Source organism: Lycorma delicatula, chromosome 4, assembly GCF_047948215.1.
Source record: "Lycorma delicatula isolate Av1 chromosome 4, ASM4794821v1, whole genome shotgun sequence".
Lineage (NCBI taxonomy): Eukaryota > Metazoa > Arthropoda > Insecta > Hemiptera > Fulgoridae > Lycorma > Lycorma delicatula.
In genome coordinates this window covers 70,209,402-70,228,196 of record NC_134458.1, presented here as the reverse complement: position 1 = coordinate 70,228,196, position 18,795 = coordinate 70,209,402, and the positions used below count along the sequence as shown (strand labels likewise).

At 25.5% G+C, this 18,795-nt stretch overlaps 1 protein-coding gene across 1 annotated transcript; it reads right to left on the bottom strand.

Annotated features, from left to right (window-relative positions):
• Positions 1-1,453: 1,453 nt before the first annotated feature.
• Positions 1,454-16,602, bottom strand: qvr (glycosylphosphatidylinositol-anchored protein quiver). Its single transcript, XM_075363299.1, has 4 exons — positions 16,380-16,602; positions 11,932-11,982; positions 3,041-3,187; positions 1,454-1,743 (listed from the first exon to the last, which is right to left on the bottom strand). The coding sequence occupies exons 1-4, from the start codon at positions 16,408-16,410 to the stop codon at positions 1,541-1,543; spliced, it is 432 nt and encodes a 143-aa protein (XP_075219414.1). The 5' UTR covers positions 16,411-16,602; the 3' UTR covers positions 1,454-1,540.
• Positions 16,603-18,795: the final 2,193 nt, after the last annotated feature.

Sequence of the window (18,795 nt, the reverse complement as noted above, 5' to 3'; positions counted from 1 at the left end):
GAGCATATGGTTTATCAATGTAAATACATTGGGCAAGAACATGTATCAAGGAAAACATTTAAATATCAAGGAAGAGACCAAAAAAAAAAGAAGCACTAGTAGGAACTTCACAAGTTATCAAGTTTATAATCAACGAGAAACTGTACACATAGTGAGGAAGAGAAATTAATACATCATTACTAAGCTATGAAAGTGAATAACTACCAGAACACTGATTGATGTGAATACAAAAAGAGTAGATCTCTAAAAAATAAGAAAAAGAGAATTTTATGACCTATTTTACAAAATGAATGACTTTAGTTTTTAGTTTAGTGTAACAGATAAATAATAATGACTTAATGATCTGATCAGTTCATGTAATAAAATTAGTGGCTTATATTATGTATTATACATATATATATATATATATATATATGTATGTGTATGTGTGTGTGTGTGTGCACATGCACACGTATGTGTGTACACATATGTATTATACATAATATTTTGCTAATATACATATTAATTAATTACATTATATCAACTATTAGCTATTTGCAATGTAGTAGAAATGCAATTATTTTTTTCAATAAAAATGCAAATTGTGATGATATTTTCAAATGCTGGGTAACAAGTAAAAAGCCTATGTAATAAACTGCTTAGGAAAATATTATTAAAATTTGGGTTATTTTACAGCCATTAATAGGTAATTGATCAAAATGCTAACTAATCTACTGTTTACTGATTAGATGCATAGAAATATAAAAAAATCAAATCTCATTCAGTCATTCACTTTTTGTAATTAGAATTATTAATACCGCTGCAATAAACAAATGATATGATGACATGTCTTAGAAAAAGATGCACTGCTGGTCAGGGTATTCCTTCAGTTGTATACTGATAATGGAATAATTTAAACTTCATTTATTCAGATTTATACAAATAAATATAAATCATTATTTCCTAGATTTACAGTGGAATATAGCGTGTTGTATCAGCAAACACTTTTCCAAAGAAAATATTCTAAAATGGAGCTATTTTAATATAATGTCATCGGTAAAAATATCTAATCTGCATAATGCTTAATTCTTACATCACCGTTCCATAAAACCAGAATCTCTTAATGGAATATATTCATTTCTAATTTTGTTTAATATAAAAGTAAAATTATATTTTGACATTTTAAAATATTTGTCAATTTATTATAGTATACTGTTTTTAGTAGTAATAATAATGATGATAATATCATAACAATTACAACAATAATAATGATAATGATAAAATTGAGTGATATGCTACTGATGGAAGCACTAATTGTTAAAAACAAAGCAAAAATTACATTCAACATGTCATCAAACCAATCTGTCATAATTTCTAGTTTTAGTGATATATATATATTTTTATTTATATATATATATATATATATATATATGAAAATATACACACATACAATCGCACACGTAATTATATTAATGATAAAGTCTGAATCTGAAAATTTAATTTATCCATCCGGTACATGCAGACCAGGGTGGGAAAAAATCTAAAACTACTACCAAAGCTTCTATCTTAGCACCATGCAAAATGTAAGGGTTAGGAACAGTACGATGTAGGTTGGGAAGTGCAAGGTAGGTATACCATTGCACATGTCTTCCTCACAGAAACACATGTGCCCCGTTCCGGAACTTTCCATCATGCACACGTGGTCTACCATGAATAAGTTTATCTGAAGTTGTGATGTACAAGTGCGCCGAACACTTTCATATGCTGAAAAAGAAACAAAAAACATCCATTTGAATCTTTTATTAAAAATAATTTTTAATTTAAAAGTAAGTCCTTGTTCAGATAATGAAAACATTGGGTTAAAAACACCAGATTGTTTTCTATGACAAAATTACTTAGTTTTAGATTGAGTAACAGTGTCAAGAAAAATGTCTTAAAAATAATTTTTCAAAAATTGGCCGTACAATAAAACCCAAGCACATTGTAGTTTATATAATTAGGAGGTAAATTACTATGGAAGCAAGATCTTTTATCTTAAATATGACATACTATATAGATCAAGAATATAGGGAGATCATATTTTTTGTCAAAAGATGTTGATCAGACATATATATATATATATATATATATATATATATATATAGCGAGAAACACAGTAATAAAATTTATATAAGTAATAAACCTTAATACTTCATTCAAAGTTATTAAATTAACGTTCTATATTATGGATAATGGGAACAAATATAGGGAAGCTAAATATTAATATCCATAGCAAAATTCCAGAAAAAAATTAAAAATATACTATGTAAATATTTGAAACTGAAATATCCTTCATCACATTAATGTCAAAGCATGAGAAACTACTATCTATAGTTTCATTTTTAAATAGTGGAATCTACCTTAGATAAGTATTTTTGAAACAAATAATATTGCTAACAGACATTACAAGTGAAAACACTATGTATGTACAATTGAAAATATTAAATAGGCAATGTAATAAATTTTACAAACACACTTCATGAATTACAAAATCACAATTTCACAAATTAAAGTTCATTCTTTTAAATAAAATCCTTTCTTAGAACTAAGATTTTCTAGTCCTTTTTGGAAGTCATATAGAGGTGAAGATATCAAATTTTTTCTTTTTCTTTAATTCCAATTCTGTTATTTGCTATTATCATCATTATAATCAGCTTTCCCATTAATAGAGAATATAATATTGGAAATATAATAATTCCCCTGTGCATGGAGGAGTCAGCCCACTCATCAGGTAGAGATTTCAGAGCATTTTTCTGTTTTTCTAGTTGAAAATCCACTCTAATATTCCAGTTAGCTGCTATTCCATCATTATACTCTTACAATATTGTAATTAGTCTACTGATCCATCAGTAAAATTTCCCTGAACAGCTGGCCTTCCTATTTGTCTCTTGTAAGTGAGGATAATGTTTGATTACGTCAAAAAGTAGTTACTTATATGAGTATAAATAAGCTAATTGGTTAAATTATAGACACACTCTGTTTATTTCATAAATTTATAGGAAATTCAATAGTTTTACAATACCTGATCTGGAATTGCGAACCATTTTGACACAGCAACCATTACATGTCATAAGAGGTGGTTGATCCCGAGGCAAGGCTGTGTAGTTGAAAGGATCCTTGCATCTTTGATCTTTCCAACTGTCACATTCATAACAGTAGATTGATCTCGCTGAAAATAAAAATGTTGTGAGATATATAATAAAATTTATACAGATAACAATTATTTGAGAAAAATCTATAACTAGATTATATATATTAAAATTGTATCTGTGTGCATGAGATTAATCTATTAATTTTAACTGTCACTGAAATTCTATTAAATTTCTATTATCATCAACTCCAGTGTATTTCATCAGTTTTAATAGTTATTTTCTTGCTGTTGTAATGATCTGGTTGCTACTAAACAAGAATGGCTTTAACCTCATAAATGATTATTTTTAAGATATAAATGGTGCAATTGCAATAATTACTTTGTAATAAATATTAACAAAACTTCTAGTTTTAAATCTCTTATTATAATATTAAGCTGAAATCCATAAAAAAATTTCATTAGACATAATTTCTTTGAATTCTAATTATCTAACAGCATCTGATACGGTTGAATCAACTAAAACTTTTATTCCATTACATGTCTACTGCGAACCCATCCTTAGTTCTTACTTTACTTATTAGTCAACCAATTCACATGTGAATGCCAAGTATCACGTAAATAATGAAAAACTATAGACATGATTGTGTATGTCTGGATGGATTCATTTATGTTAACACTTATGCCATCCTCTGGTAAGATGATATGAAGAATGTGTATCCAAACTTGCAGATCCTACCAACTTAAACCCATTAAAGAAAAAATAAAATTTTAAGAAAAAAATAGTCATGATTTGTTTTTGAAAAAATGAATATAATTTTTTTAAAAATTCAGATAATTTATTAATATATTGACGCTATATTAATAGAATTTAATATTATATAAAATACAAACCATCAAAACACAATAATTAGATAAGTTAAACTTACCATTTTAATTTTCTCTAATCAATTTCCACGGTATCCGCATCTTCAGTTGTTACTGGAATGAAACATTCAAGTAATGGACAACAAAATTTACATATATGTTCATAATATAATTCAAAATTTCAAAAGAGAAAATATTTTAGAATAAAATGGCAAATTATTAAAAGAATATATTTCCATGTAGTTATAGAATTCAATACCAACTGAAGATACTGGATCTGAAAATCAATTATTAGTAATTAATGGTAAGTTTAACTTTTCTTATTACTGTGTTTTATTTACATTTCAAATAATATTATATTTTTAAACACAACCTGGATAAAATAAAAAGAATTAATTTTACTGTTATTCGACAGCATATGTAAAACTAGTAACATTTGAACATGTGTTGGTGACATGTAATAGTTCTATTAAGTAATGAGGAATTATTTGGAAAAAATGTAGCATTGATTTTGCTACAAATCTTTTTTTTGATATTTGTAAAATTTATTAACTGCCATCAACCTAAATTTCAAGAGGAAACTTTTCTTCCATCATATATCATTATTTAAATATAAGAAACCTTTTTTTCTACAAACAATCAGTATTATTTATCAAATAAGTTATTTATTATTCCAGGTGATGGAAGTTTCCTTTTTGAGTTATAAATTTGGCTAAATATATGTTTGTGAGTTAATATTTTCAGTAGCAAATATTATTAAAAATTAACCATGTTCCATTTGAATAATTACATCTGCTGCATCTAATCCAAAGGAATATGAAATAAAAAGACTGCAGGTTAAATAACTAGACTAAAATTATGTTTTATGAATAAAGCAATTTGAAAAAGAGATTTATGTCATTTTTTATTTCATTACTTTAATTGTAAATTTTTTTTGTTACTGAAATAAATTTCAATCTTTATTTAATCTTGAAATGATTTAAAAGAGATTTTTAAATTTATATAATTATGTATTAGATATAGTAGATGTAATTAATGTAGGTTTAGTTAATGAAACTGAAAGAGGGTGGTTTTAAATGGACTTCAAAGCCCCTTTAGCCACCTAGTCGAAGACTGTAATCTAAAATAAAATGGTTTGGTTACCACTGCACTAGAATAAATAATTTTAATGTAAAAATTATTTTATTTTGAAGAAAATATTAAACTGAATTATTCTATCTCATCAGATAAAAATCCATTATTTATTTTTTACAATGAAGAGGTAATAAGCCAATTTAATTTTATTTTGATAACAGATTTGAAGTATTTCAAGTCAAATAATTAAGCAGTTAATAATAATTAAACAGAAATAAATCGTAACTATTACAGATTAAGTTTGAAGTTACTTGAAGATAAACGGAATATTTAGTTTTATTTAAAATTTACAGCTTTTAATAAAGTTAAAATTGCTTTAATTTTTATTCAAATACCTTTTTTTTGTTATAACTAAAGAAAAGTAATCATTTAAATAGATATTAATTTTACATCATCTAAAGTGCGATTAAAGTGTTACTTAAATATTTGGTATTTTAGATTAAATGTCAATATTGTTTACTGCAAGCAGATAAATTTTGTAACAAAGATACCACCAAACCAAACATATTTTTTATATTGATTTACTATTCAATTCATTTCTTTCATTATTCTGTGAAATTTTTTCAAGGTTAGCATCCATCATATACCTCAGTTTGACATATGTATTACTCATAACGTGACCAAAGCGCACATAAGTTATGCCCTACATGAGTTCATTGTTTATAAATTGCATGTTAAAAACTACATTCAGTTATAAGTTGCACTAATCCTTTTCTAATGAAATTGAATTATTTTTTAATAAATGTATAGCTATGTCTTGATCTAGTTTGGAATTATTACATCACATTAACATGTTTCTCTTTTTCATGTACTGAACAACAGAATGGTATAATCAGCAGTGATAAAGCATTAGAATCACACTAGTGTGTTAAATAATATCAAGATTATCACCAATTTAATTAAAAAGATTGTTTATGGAACAAATAAAGTCCATCAAAAAAATTAAAAATTTGAAATAGAATGTAAAACTTGCATTTCATAAAGCTATATTTTTTAGCTTCCTATTTTGGCAGTTAGTGAGTGATTAATGATGTACTACTAAATTTAAATAATATACAATATTGAACGTAATCATGTAACCAGTTGGTTGATATCTGTGTTATAACAAATCATTCTTTTCAGCCTTCTTATTCCTTTATGTAATTTTCATACCAGTAACAAGTACTATCTAATTTTATTTTAAATATCTTCTTCAGCATTTGTTAGAGTAATATTTAGATAATACATATACAGAATCTTGTTGACATACAGCTATTGTTAATTTTTTTTAAATGATTTATGCTAATATAGGTGAAGTTGTAAAAAATCAGTTTTATGAGAAATTCTCTGATAGGAAGCAATCAAACTAGAATACTGGTATACTGGTCTCCTAAGTCCACCAAAGCGGCATTGCACTTCTGACTGTTATATTAAACATTTAGTATTTATTTACCAGTAATATTAGTGATAAAGGTTTACTGAGTATTTTATTTTGATAATCATGCATAACCTTCCTTTCATTAAAAAAAAAAACTCCAATTAGTTCACTGAAAAAAAAAAAAAAAATGTATTTATTCGCATGAATATTATTTTATACTGTGAAACAGATTCATTTAGATAAATATTGATAAAAAGTTTTCATTAAAGAAGTGTCTGTACTCTTTATATTAACTATAAATGTTTACAAATCATTAGTTAATATAATAATTCTTGTTAAATTACTAACGTAATATTTTTAATTTACCTGCTAACCAATCATATTTCCTATTATCATCAAAAAACAATGAAGTTTATTAATGAGTTATGAATCAAGTGTAAATGATTAAGCAAGTGAATTGTAACATTCCTTTAAAAGTTTGTGACCCGTTAGCCATTAGTTTCAAAATAAAAACTAAAACAAATGAAACAAAATGACATATTCTAGCCATTCTTGGTTAAGCTATATATGTATTTGAAATTGTATGGATGTGAAAGTATAGATTTTGTTATAATTTTTTTACTCTTTTGCATATAAAACAACAAATAATAAAATGCAATAATTATTAAAAATAGAAAAGTATAAAATAACAATCGTATTTTTATTAATTATAATATACTTAAAGTTTTTTAAAACTATAATGTGAACTATTGTTGATGATATTTCATTAGTTTTTTAATGTATGTATAGTTCATAAGACATTGCATGATGCTTGGCAATGAGTTTATAACTGTTGTTAATTATAATTCTAACTTTCCCTCCTGAGCTCCATGCAGTATCTTACTTGCTATACCAAATTCTGTTCAATTTGTTATTCCTACAAAATTGTACGTTAATTTTGTTCAGGGTTGCCACCTTATCGGATTTACTAATAATTTTCCTCATAAAATATTTTATTGTAAGTTAAGTTACAGTCCTGATGACATCTTCTATAAAAAAGTAGGATCAATAATTTTGTGAAATAAATCAGAAAAGTTCAAATATTCAAAGAAAACTAAATATTGCTTGTTAAGCACGTAGTTGTGCTTTTTAACGTGGAAGCAATGTCTCTCAATATTTCCTTCAATATTCAGGTGCATTTTAACAAATTTTTATCAATCAGGTGTGAAAACTAAAAATATCTCTATCCAGTTATTTTAACAGAGTATAAAATAATTTAAACATTTGTAAATTATAATTGTTTTTAACTCCCTAAGCAGCTGAAATATTTCAATATTTTGATTATTGGCATGAAATTACAAACTACCTTTGTAGGTATAAAATGAGTTCAGTTCTAGAAGAAAAATATAGCAGCATTAGATATATATATATATATATATATATATATATATATATATATATATATTTATAATTAGTCAGGTAATAGGTCTAAAATAGATATTATAATTAACTACATAACTGATAACACAAGTAGTCCTCTGCACAAAAAAACATCACCTATCATTCATAAGTGTTCTGATGAAGTTTAAGGCATTTATTTAGATGGATTATAATAAGACAATAATTGATGTGCATCTCATTAAAGTGTCTATAATGATTTTTCACAGTATATCAACCCATTTTGATAATCAAAGACAAGAAGTTTAGTAAAAAGGTATTCAAAGTAATTATTATATCATTTGACTGGATCAAATATTATTTTCTTATTAGATCTAAATATTATTAAGAAAAAGTAATATAGTATATTTATTTTAATAATAAAGTCAAATCAAATCTAACTCTCTGGTTGAGACCATTTAACATTATAATAATGTTATTTTGCCAAAATCGTTTAACTTAGTAAACCAGAGGTTATTTCTTACCTATAATGATGCTACACTTTGCTACTACACTCTTGTCATTCACTAACACATCCCATCCTCTTTTATTTGCTTTGTAATTAGCTCATCTCCAGTCTCACCTCCATTAGCATACTGATTAGATTTGATTTTTTATAGATCAAAATTTTGTGGAAATTTTTTTTGTAAAACAGATGTGCTACTTATAAACTAATCAGTTTAAATAATTACGTCTTAGTTACAATGAAACATGTGAACAAAGTATGAAAAAATTCAGTTTTTTTACACATTTTTTGGTGGGAGATTCTCTTAAAATTGTCACACTGTTCCTTCATTGACTGTTGTAGTGGACTATTGCAGTGCCTACTGCTCATACCACTACAATTTTCTTACCTGATGAGCAAAAGGCAAAACAACAGTAAACCATCATAGCTGAAGAAGGAACGGATGATATCTTCTTAATTTATATCTTTCGATTTGAAAGCACATAAAGTGATTTCTATGGTTCTCTTGATTCAAAACTTTATTACGTCCAGAGTAAATGCTTAAGTTTACTATTAACTGCAAGTTATTTGTCAATAATTTATAATTATAAGATAATGGATGTGAGGTCAGTGTGTATGAAAGAACAAACAATGATTCACAGAATTATGGCCAACTAATGAAGTTAGCAATTATATGAACAAAATTTCATTAATTAAGATTATATATTAAAAAGAAAATAAGTTTGGTCTTGTTAGTTTTTATAAATAATTTGATCTATTAATCATGCAGGTACACAAGGAATACACCACATCATATTTAATTAATAGAATTATTAGTAGGAACAAACAAGCACACAACTAATTCTGACTTCATAACAAAGTTACACTTTTATCACAAATTTAATAATTTACATAACTTTTCATTCGATTTTTTCAGATGAAAATTTCTAAGTTAACAACACATTACTTACATGTTAACTGCTTGTTTAAATTACTCTTCTGGCAAAATACTGTAAGATGATGGCAACCCTGGTTTCAATTATGCAACTAATACACCCAAGCATACATGCATAAATACGTTCATGAGGTGTGTGTGTTTGTGTGTGTGTGTGTGTGTGTGTGTGTTTTGTACTTTAATAAAATATATATAATTTTGTACCAGTACTAGTGAGATTAAATTTGCTAAAAATAAAATATAAATAAATTAATATTATATATTTCATCTGGATGTTATTAGATTTAATTTAAAACACATTGAAAATTTATTCAGTTTTACAGGTACAGTTTTTTCTGAAAGTAGAAATTCTATTATTTATTGATATTTAAAATATTTAATTCAAACATAGGATATAAATGTATTTTGAAAAAAATGCCTTTTTTAGTTTTACTGGAAATTATGCCAGTAACATATATCAGCGGTCACAATCTACACATTGACTTAATAAAAATAAAACTGCATTTAGCATACTACAGCATCATGTACTTAACAATCCAAATAGCTCTATATTATGTTTCCAATGAGCAAATTTTTTAATTACCTGGATTATTCATAATATAATTAGGATGCAATTACATGAGAAATGAGTCAAGTTAGAAAATATACATAGACTGATAAATTTGTGAAGTAGAAGAAATAATGATTTTGAATTTTTTTTTATTATTATTGTTAACTTTGTACCATTATTATAAGGCATTCTCTTTTTAATAACAATAATTGGAAAATAATGATCAATTGCTATGAATGTCATATAATGATGTTTATTAAAAGTAGTTAATAATTCTAGCATTATAATATTGTATTTCTCTTAACACTTTGTAGGTTATTGATAAATAATATTCTGATTAAGAGTTTTATATTGATTATTATCAGTAATAAATAATGTTATAAAAAAATATAGCCATAAATTTGATCATTAGCTGAGCTATTTGAAAAGTGAAACTCTGTTATAATGTTAGCAAACTTAAAAACTTCAGTGAATATTTCATTCAAAGCACAAATCTAAAAATTAACTGGCAGATATGAGCTTAAAAACAGTTTCTTATCAAGCAGCAAGCTTTAGTTTTTTATTAATTGTTATAAACATCAATACCAAATTCCAATTTGGTATTGATGTTATTGGTATTGATAACATCAATACCAATTGTTATAAACATAAATAACAAATTAAATTTTATTATTTTCATAAAGAAAAACAATAATTTAATTTTCCTTTCTTCTTATAAAATAAAAAAGGAAATCCCACAACAGTTGTTGATGGAAATTATTTAAAACAATAACTTTTTGAAATGACAACTAAAACAAATATGAATAACTTACTTCAAAATATTTTCAATCACCCATAAGTCACTAAAGATGGTTACAAGGGCTATTGAAAATAATTTGAAGTAAATTATTAAAGCCATTGAATTCATAAAGTTTGATTTGGTTAGCCATTTCAAACTTTTATAGTTTTAAATAATTTAATTCTATTTATTACATATTACATCCTCAAAAAACTTTTTATGATTCAACTGAATTTTTTTCTAATAGGATTACATTTTTAAATTTTCTTTCAATATATTGCCTGTTGAAGTCCTCAACTTCATGAATTCACCTGTTGGTGATTGAAGATTCTTAGATGGTACAGTCACTAGTCGATTACATGTGCTTTAAACATCTAGTACTGGTACATTCTAACATGTATAAGATGCTGCATACAGGTAAAGCTAAATCATTATTATTTTATTATTAGTATTATTATTATTCATTTATTATATACTACTGTATTACCATATTAGTTGTCAGGCAGGGCAGGTCAGTTAGGTTTTGTTAGGTTATACTCACTCTGGCATTCCGCATCACTCAAGGTTGCAGCCGCAAGTAAAATCACTGAAAATATCGAACACTCTACGATTATTGACAATTATGCCAGTAACATATATCAGCGGTCACAATCTACACATTGACTTAATAAAAATAAAACTGCATTTAGCAAACTACAGCATCATGTACTTAACAATCCAAATAGCTCTATATTATGTTTCCAATGAGCAAATTTTTTAATTACCTGGATTATTCATAATATAATTAGGATGCAATTACATGAGAAATGAGTCAAATTAGAAAATATACATAGACTGATAAATTTGTGAAGTAGAAGAAATAATGATTTTGATTTTTTTTTAATATTATTGTTAACTTTGTACCATTATTATAAGGCATTCTCTTTTTAATAACAATAATTGGAAAATAATGATCAATTGCTATGAATGTCATATAATGATGTTTATTAAAAGTAGTTAATAATTCTAGCATTATAATATTGTATTTCTCTTAACACTTTGTAGGTTATTGATAAATAATATTCTGATTAAGAGTTTTATATTGTTTATTATCAGTAATAAATAATGTTATAAAAAAATATAGCCATAAATTTGATCATTAGCTGAGCTATTTGAAAAGTGAAACTCTGTTATAATGTTAGCAGACAACAATATATGATATATGGGGCTTTGTACAGAGGTCAGGTCAGGTTAGGTTATATGAAGATGAGTGAGCAGTCGGCCATAATGAGATGATTGAATAATATTTAATTCTGGCTGACAGTATTTGTGCACTCTACTCACTAGGAAAACATAAGTCCCCTTCGGACAAAGATAGAGTTGCGAAGAGAAAAACTGAAACGAATCAAGAAACAAACAGAAAATTAACAATATGGTTTAAAACACAAAGTTAATTAAAATGTCAGATTTCATCAGAATCACTATCACTATTTGTAATTCTCATTTTATTTTATATAATCATTTTTATTTTCCTGGAATAAAATTAATGGGTAGATTTTATAAACTAAAAGTATACCGTATCTTCTATCAAATTTAGTTTAAATTTTTCACAAAGTAATTTAGAATAAATATATACATATGTATAAACAAATACATAATATATTTTTTAAACATATAAAGGTATGTATGTACAATGTATGTATATATGTATGTATATTTGTAATTATTAAAAAAATTTTTTTTAAATCAATTAAAACAACAGGTACAGTGCTTTTTACGGAATAGTCTGAAGCACAAATTAAGGGGCATTAAGTTACATTTTTTTAATAATCATAGAAGTTTGCTCTTTTGTTTTTCTTTTCACAAAGTCTCATATATTAAATAATACTGTCGTACTGTTCTTCCTTATTTTAAATACGTATAAATAAATATAGATACTTTTAAATCTACAACAGACATACACACAAACAAACGCACATGCTCACATTCATACATATACTGATGTATGTATTCAAAAATGATCAGATAACGTACACATGTATATATTATACATATATAATAATAATAATAATAGTAATAATACTAAGCCTTTATTTACATATTTATATACAAATAAATTTTTAAATAAAACAAAAATTGATTCTTTAGATTTTTCCTTTTTTTAATTAACACAATATACAAACAACACTTGAAATAAATGTGATGGCCTTCCCATTCTTAGGAGATTAGTCTATGCGGTAACCAGCTGTATTTTTATAGTGTAAATATATACATCCAGTATAATTAAAATAAAAATTGCCATTCGCTTGATAAAGTTGTTTTTAGCAAATCTTTTAGTAGGTACATAAGCTACTGCATAAAAACTAACTACATTGTGTAAAATACAGCTGCATGTGAGGTATTCTGATTCACTATTACAAAAAAAAGATCAATGTGCAACAGCTGTTTTTTTTATTAAATACTTCAGAATTAATCTAACTACTACACGCAAATATTTAAAAAGTGTCTATAGTAAATCTCTACTAATGTAATTTGAATTCATGCACATTACTGAATTGTATATTTGTGAGTGTATATGTTTTTATATTACTTGTTTGTGAGTATGTTTTAAATAAAGTGTATTTTGATATTCTGAATTAATTACCATTAATTGTTAATGAGTAAGTTTATTTTAAATAATAATTCCAATACTGAGGCTTTTATAATTCTAACAATATGTTTATTTAACAATATTAGTGCAGTCATTAGATATTTTTAGTCATGATATTTTAAATCATGAAGCATGTAAAATTTCTATTAAAACACATTTATTTTAGTGTAAGAAGTGATTAATCAATTTCTTGGCTACCAAACATGTTTCATTATTTTTGAGATTAAATGAAGCCAAATATTGGATTATAATGCATAAATTTCTGTAGCATAATGATGTACAAAAACTATAAAAATATAAGTTTTATATTAAAAAGTCCATTGCTAATTATATTTTATTTTATAAAGCGGAACAGAATTTTTTCATAATTATATATACATTTGACCAATCTGACAAAAAATGTCAGTAAGCTAATTTGTTCTATAAACATCTATCTGCAACATGAAATATATCAGGAACTAGTGTTAATACTGATTCACTCACAGTACTGAAAAAAACAGGATTAACTCAAAATCATTTAAAATTAATTGCCCGTCTTTGGCAACCATAATGGAAAATTTCACTAAAATTGTTTTCAGCTTTTTTATTTTGTTATTCTATTCAGATAGCTAAGCTGAACAAGTTGATGGAAAACATTAATGCACAATTCGTTTGGCCATCTTCCAACCAAAAGTGACTTGCTGTTAGTTCTGTTCACCAATATTATTGTTGACATAGATTATTTTAGCTCAGATTTATCCTTAAAAAATCAACTTTGTGTCTTTTTTTTGGTCCCAAAAATGTTTGAAGAGTGCCGCTAATTTTAGTGATAATGTCACTAATTTGTAACTTTTTACTGTTTAATAGTGCATTAAACATTTTCAAGATGTAAATTTCAAAATATTGTTTTTTTTTTATCTTTAAAAAAAAAACTATTGTACTGTACATACATGTACTGTAATGTACTGTACTGTTCATACATGTGCAGATTTATTGCTGTGAGTTCTACAAACATGAGTTAATTTATGGCAATAGCTGTGAATATAAGTGGAAATTTTTATACACAATATTATATTATACTTTTACTATAGATAATAAAAAAAAATCAAACTTGGTCTATTGTAAGTACATTACAAGCATAATTTCAAACAGTATTGTACATACATGTACTGTACTGTTCATACATGTGCAGATCTATTGCTGTGAGTTCTACAAACATGAGTTAATTTATGGCAATAGCTGTGAATATAAGTGGAAATTTTTATACACAATATTATATTATACTTTTACTGTACATTACAAGCATAATTTCAAAATGTATAAAATATCTATTTGCACTACAATTTTATGTTTGTTACATAAATTATTGTTTTTGATTATCATAAAAATATTCTATAATGTAATATTGAAATGAAAATGCAATATATTTAAAATTATAAAAAACAAAAAAACTGGTTTCTTTCTTTTGGTTTATTAATGAAGATTCAGTTAATTTTTGTAGCTAAGAATGATACATCAATTATAAATAAAATCAAGTTAACATCGATCAATATTTTTAACTTCCCCAAAAATAAAGTTAGTATCAAAGTAGTCGAACAATGATAGTTTATACTTAAAATGGAACTAATAGAAAAAAATTATTGACATTAATTTTTTTTAAATTATCAAGTAACTTAGCATACATATATTTAATAGAATAATAGGAAATTGGAATGATTTTAGAGCATTTAAAAATCTTAATTTTTAATTGCATTCAATAAAATTATAATATTAATTTTATAATTACTTCAAAATGCTTTTTTATATAGATTTAATTATTTATGAACTTTTATAGCTTCTACAAAGTTTAATGAATGCTACTCTAAATGTGACAAATATTTGGAACAGCAAGATCAATAGCTTGATGTTGCTGTTACAATGGGTACTATTGCTATAAAACAATATATAGTTTTATATATAGCAATATTTTGCTATAAACAATGATGCTACTTGTATGTAAAAATTTAAATAATATAATCAAATAATTCTGATAACAAAGTCAAAATAATAATGTTATTTCTAATAACATCCAATGATAAAGTTTCATTCTTTGATTTAACACACACCCAATTACACACATATACATATATAAATATATATGTATTTAATAGAAATTTAATAAACACACTTAGTACCAGTCATGCTCTGACATCAGTATTGCAACTAACATTGAGAGTGATGCCAATTGATATTACTGAACTTTCTCAACCATAACCATCAATTTCCCACTACAATTATTTTTAATCACATTCGTTTTTTCTTAAATATCTTACATTTTAAAAATGATTGTAAGGTTTGATTTTTTTATTTACAATAATGAACAGAAATATAATTATTACATTAATAAATAATTTATATTAACTGGTTCCTGCTTCCACAAAAAAATGTAATTTTGAATACATCATAATCGCTAACAAAATGTGGTATGAATTCTTATCAGTTAATAAAGCAGTTTCATGGAATTACATTTCAGCTATTACAAATGTACAAATTTATAAAAATAATCTAGTAATATTACAAAAGATTATAAAAGTTTTCATAGGAATTAATTTATATAAATATTTTTAAAGGTAGCCTTTAAAGGTACCTTCGTTTAAAAGATTTTTAAATGTGACACTATAATACTTAAAAGCTTAAAATGTGGTAATTCAATAAATGCCCTTCAACAGATTAATTGTTTAATGTTCTTGCCATTTTTTTACAGTTTTATCTGGTGGTTTTAGTTAAATTTCTATTAAAATTATTAAGCATAGAGGCTCAAATGTGTGTGTGTATATATATATATGTATATAGTGTGTGTGTGTATATCATTATTTTCTTTTAGTAAAGTCAACAAACCTAATAAATCAAAAAAATAAATAAATAACTAAAAAGCTAAAGTAAGGATGTAACTTTAAAGATTTTCTTATTAGCTATATTTTAATTTATATGTTTATATATAATCAAACAAGTAAAGAAAACATATATATATATAACATACATATATATGTTCTCTTTACTAATTTAAAATATTTAGCACAACTAACCATTGCCTTTAAAACAAAAGTAACTGTTCAAAAATCCTTAAAGTCTCATTTTTTACACTGTTTCTAAGAAAAATAGATGTTTGGTTAGTTTAGCTTACCGTGAATAAAAATTTTGTTAAGTAACTCCATAATAAAGAACTCAAACACTTGGAAATAAAATGTTGAAAAAAATTGATGACTTGGTTCAGAACTCCAGATGAAGAAAAGGATTAACTTAAAAAACTATTATGATTATTATTGCTTTTAGTATATAAGAATGTGTTTATTTACGATTGTGCATAAATAGCTCATGGACATAAAACACTTGATCAAATGCAGTGTTTATAGTGGCATGATTGTTATTATCATTAATTTTTTTCAAGCCTTCTGTACGGTAAGCATTCTGTTTCATATTGTAACTAGTAATTCATTGCGCATATCAGTTTAATAATACAATCTTGTAATTATTACTTATATTTTTATTGTACTACTTTAATCAGAAACATGTAAACAAGAGAAACTATATATGACTTGGCATAATAGTAATTTTTCATTGGTGTAATACATTCATTATACTATATATACAATTAAAGATTATTTTTCATAATCAAATTTATTATAGTTCATTTGATGCCATAACAATACAGTTGTAGGCATTCTGTCTGCGAAACAGATTATTTTAAAATTGGAATAGCCATCTTTAAGATTAATAAACATCTAATGTGAAGGTCTACAGTAATAGTGAAGAGTAAAATTTGTCTCCAGTTTTCATTTTTAATTAGTCAAGTATACAGTTGCGCACCATATTAAACACATTAAAATGAAGTTAACTTCAGCCCTACTTGTCCAGTAGTGCCCTACTCTGCACCACAGAAACTGAGTATATGTTGAATGTCATATTATCAAAGAAAACAACTCTGACTGGTGTCTCTTATACCTCCATAGTTTTACATAAGTCACAACCTCAAGAAAGATTAGGGCAGCTAGTTTAAAATAACAAACTACTGTATGCTCTTCCATTGTGAAACAATGAAAACACAGACTGCCTCTATTTATCATGGGAAATTTACTACATATTAAGTTTCGTATACAATATTTTTTTCTCCAACTATTTCTCTTATTAATGACTAAAGTAATACTATGAATAGATGGGATCCTTTCTTAATAATTAAATCATATTATTTAGAACCTAGGAAATATTTTTTTAATAAATCTTTAACATTAGTTATAACTATGTGTTATCTATAAAAACATGATTTTTCATTAAAAAAAAGATTCTTTACAAACTTTTAAATCATTTGTTGTCTTCTGGGACCTATTTACCTTCTATGATGATTAAATTCTTAACTATGAGTAAATCTCTACCACCTCTCCTGCTACCATTTGTGTAATAATTTAGTTTTTACTAATACAGTTCAATATTTCCGATCATGGGTTTATAGATTGGATCTAGTAATTCTCAATATTTTTTTATTATGTTGCTTTTTCCAATTTCTGGTTTATTAACAATTATGAAGCCTTTTTGTAACCTTAATTTTGAAGGATAAGGTTTAAATTTCCCTTACTGAGTGGAACCAGTGTATATAATCCACTGCTTCATACAGAAAGGGATACATTAATCAGTTGCTTTACACTTTTTGTCACAGTCAAATAATGACTGGTGGTTTAATTGTTGTAATGCATTTAAAGCACCTGAGATACAAAAGGACAGTCAGAGCTTCTTTCTCTGAGAGTATAATATTTTTGATATGATCAATCCCTGTGATTAACAGAATGAAGGTGTCACTTGTAGGGCTGAAAATCACTTCACTTCAGTAAGTTGGCATGCTGATATGCAACTGTATATTTGGTTCAGTGAAAAAAAAGGCAAAAGGAAACTACTTCACTCCTCATTTTTCACAGTAAGACTGGCTTGGTACTTGTTAGTAAGATGACTATGTCACCTTTAATGTGAGCTGAATATTAGAATGTCTACAGTTGTGGCATTTAACATAAAAACATGAACTTACCTGTGTACTTATAATTTATTTTATTATTTTCTATTCTTAGCATTAAAATAGATAATTTTTTATTTTTTTTATTCAGGATTTTAGTTTTTTTAAATTATTGTTTTGCTAGGAGGTTCCTTTGCAGCCTCTCATCACTAAATGTGCAGCAATTACGCTTGTCCATAACATCATTTAGTTTATAAAAATAAAAAGGACATGAAATTTGTTAAACCTCTACCTGAGTAAATTGAGCTGACATGTGTTTTCAACTTCAAACAGACTTAGCATACAAGATGTATAGAAATATTCTATACTCACACTCTTTCTTTCCCACACTCTTTCTCTCTTCCCCTTTTTCTCATGCTTCATTGTTTTATTTCTTATCCTAAAACATGGTTCTTGGTATTATTTATTTTAAATAGAACTTAAGTTTTTCAAAATTATTATTCTTATCAATCACTTTTAAATTTGTAATTTATCTTTCATTAAATATTTGATTTTTTAACTACTGATTATGTAAGTATTTAAACTTTTATAATATCTTACC

Coding starts and splice junctions, on each gene's coding strand:
- qvr (XM_075363299.1), bottom strand. CDS start 16,410: ATGGAGTTACTTAACAAAATTTTTATTCACG. Junction 3,188..11,931: donor AGGGGACTTATGTTTTCCTA/GTGAGTAGAGTG, acceptor TTTTATTTTCAG/CGAGATCAATCTACTGTTAT. Junction 1,744..3,040: donor GGTTCGCAATTCCAGATCAG/GTATTGTAAAAC, acceptor TTTCTTTTTCAG/CATATGAAAGTGTTCGGCGC.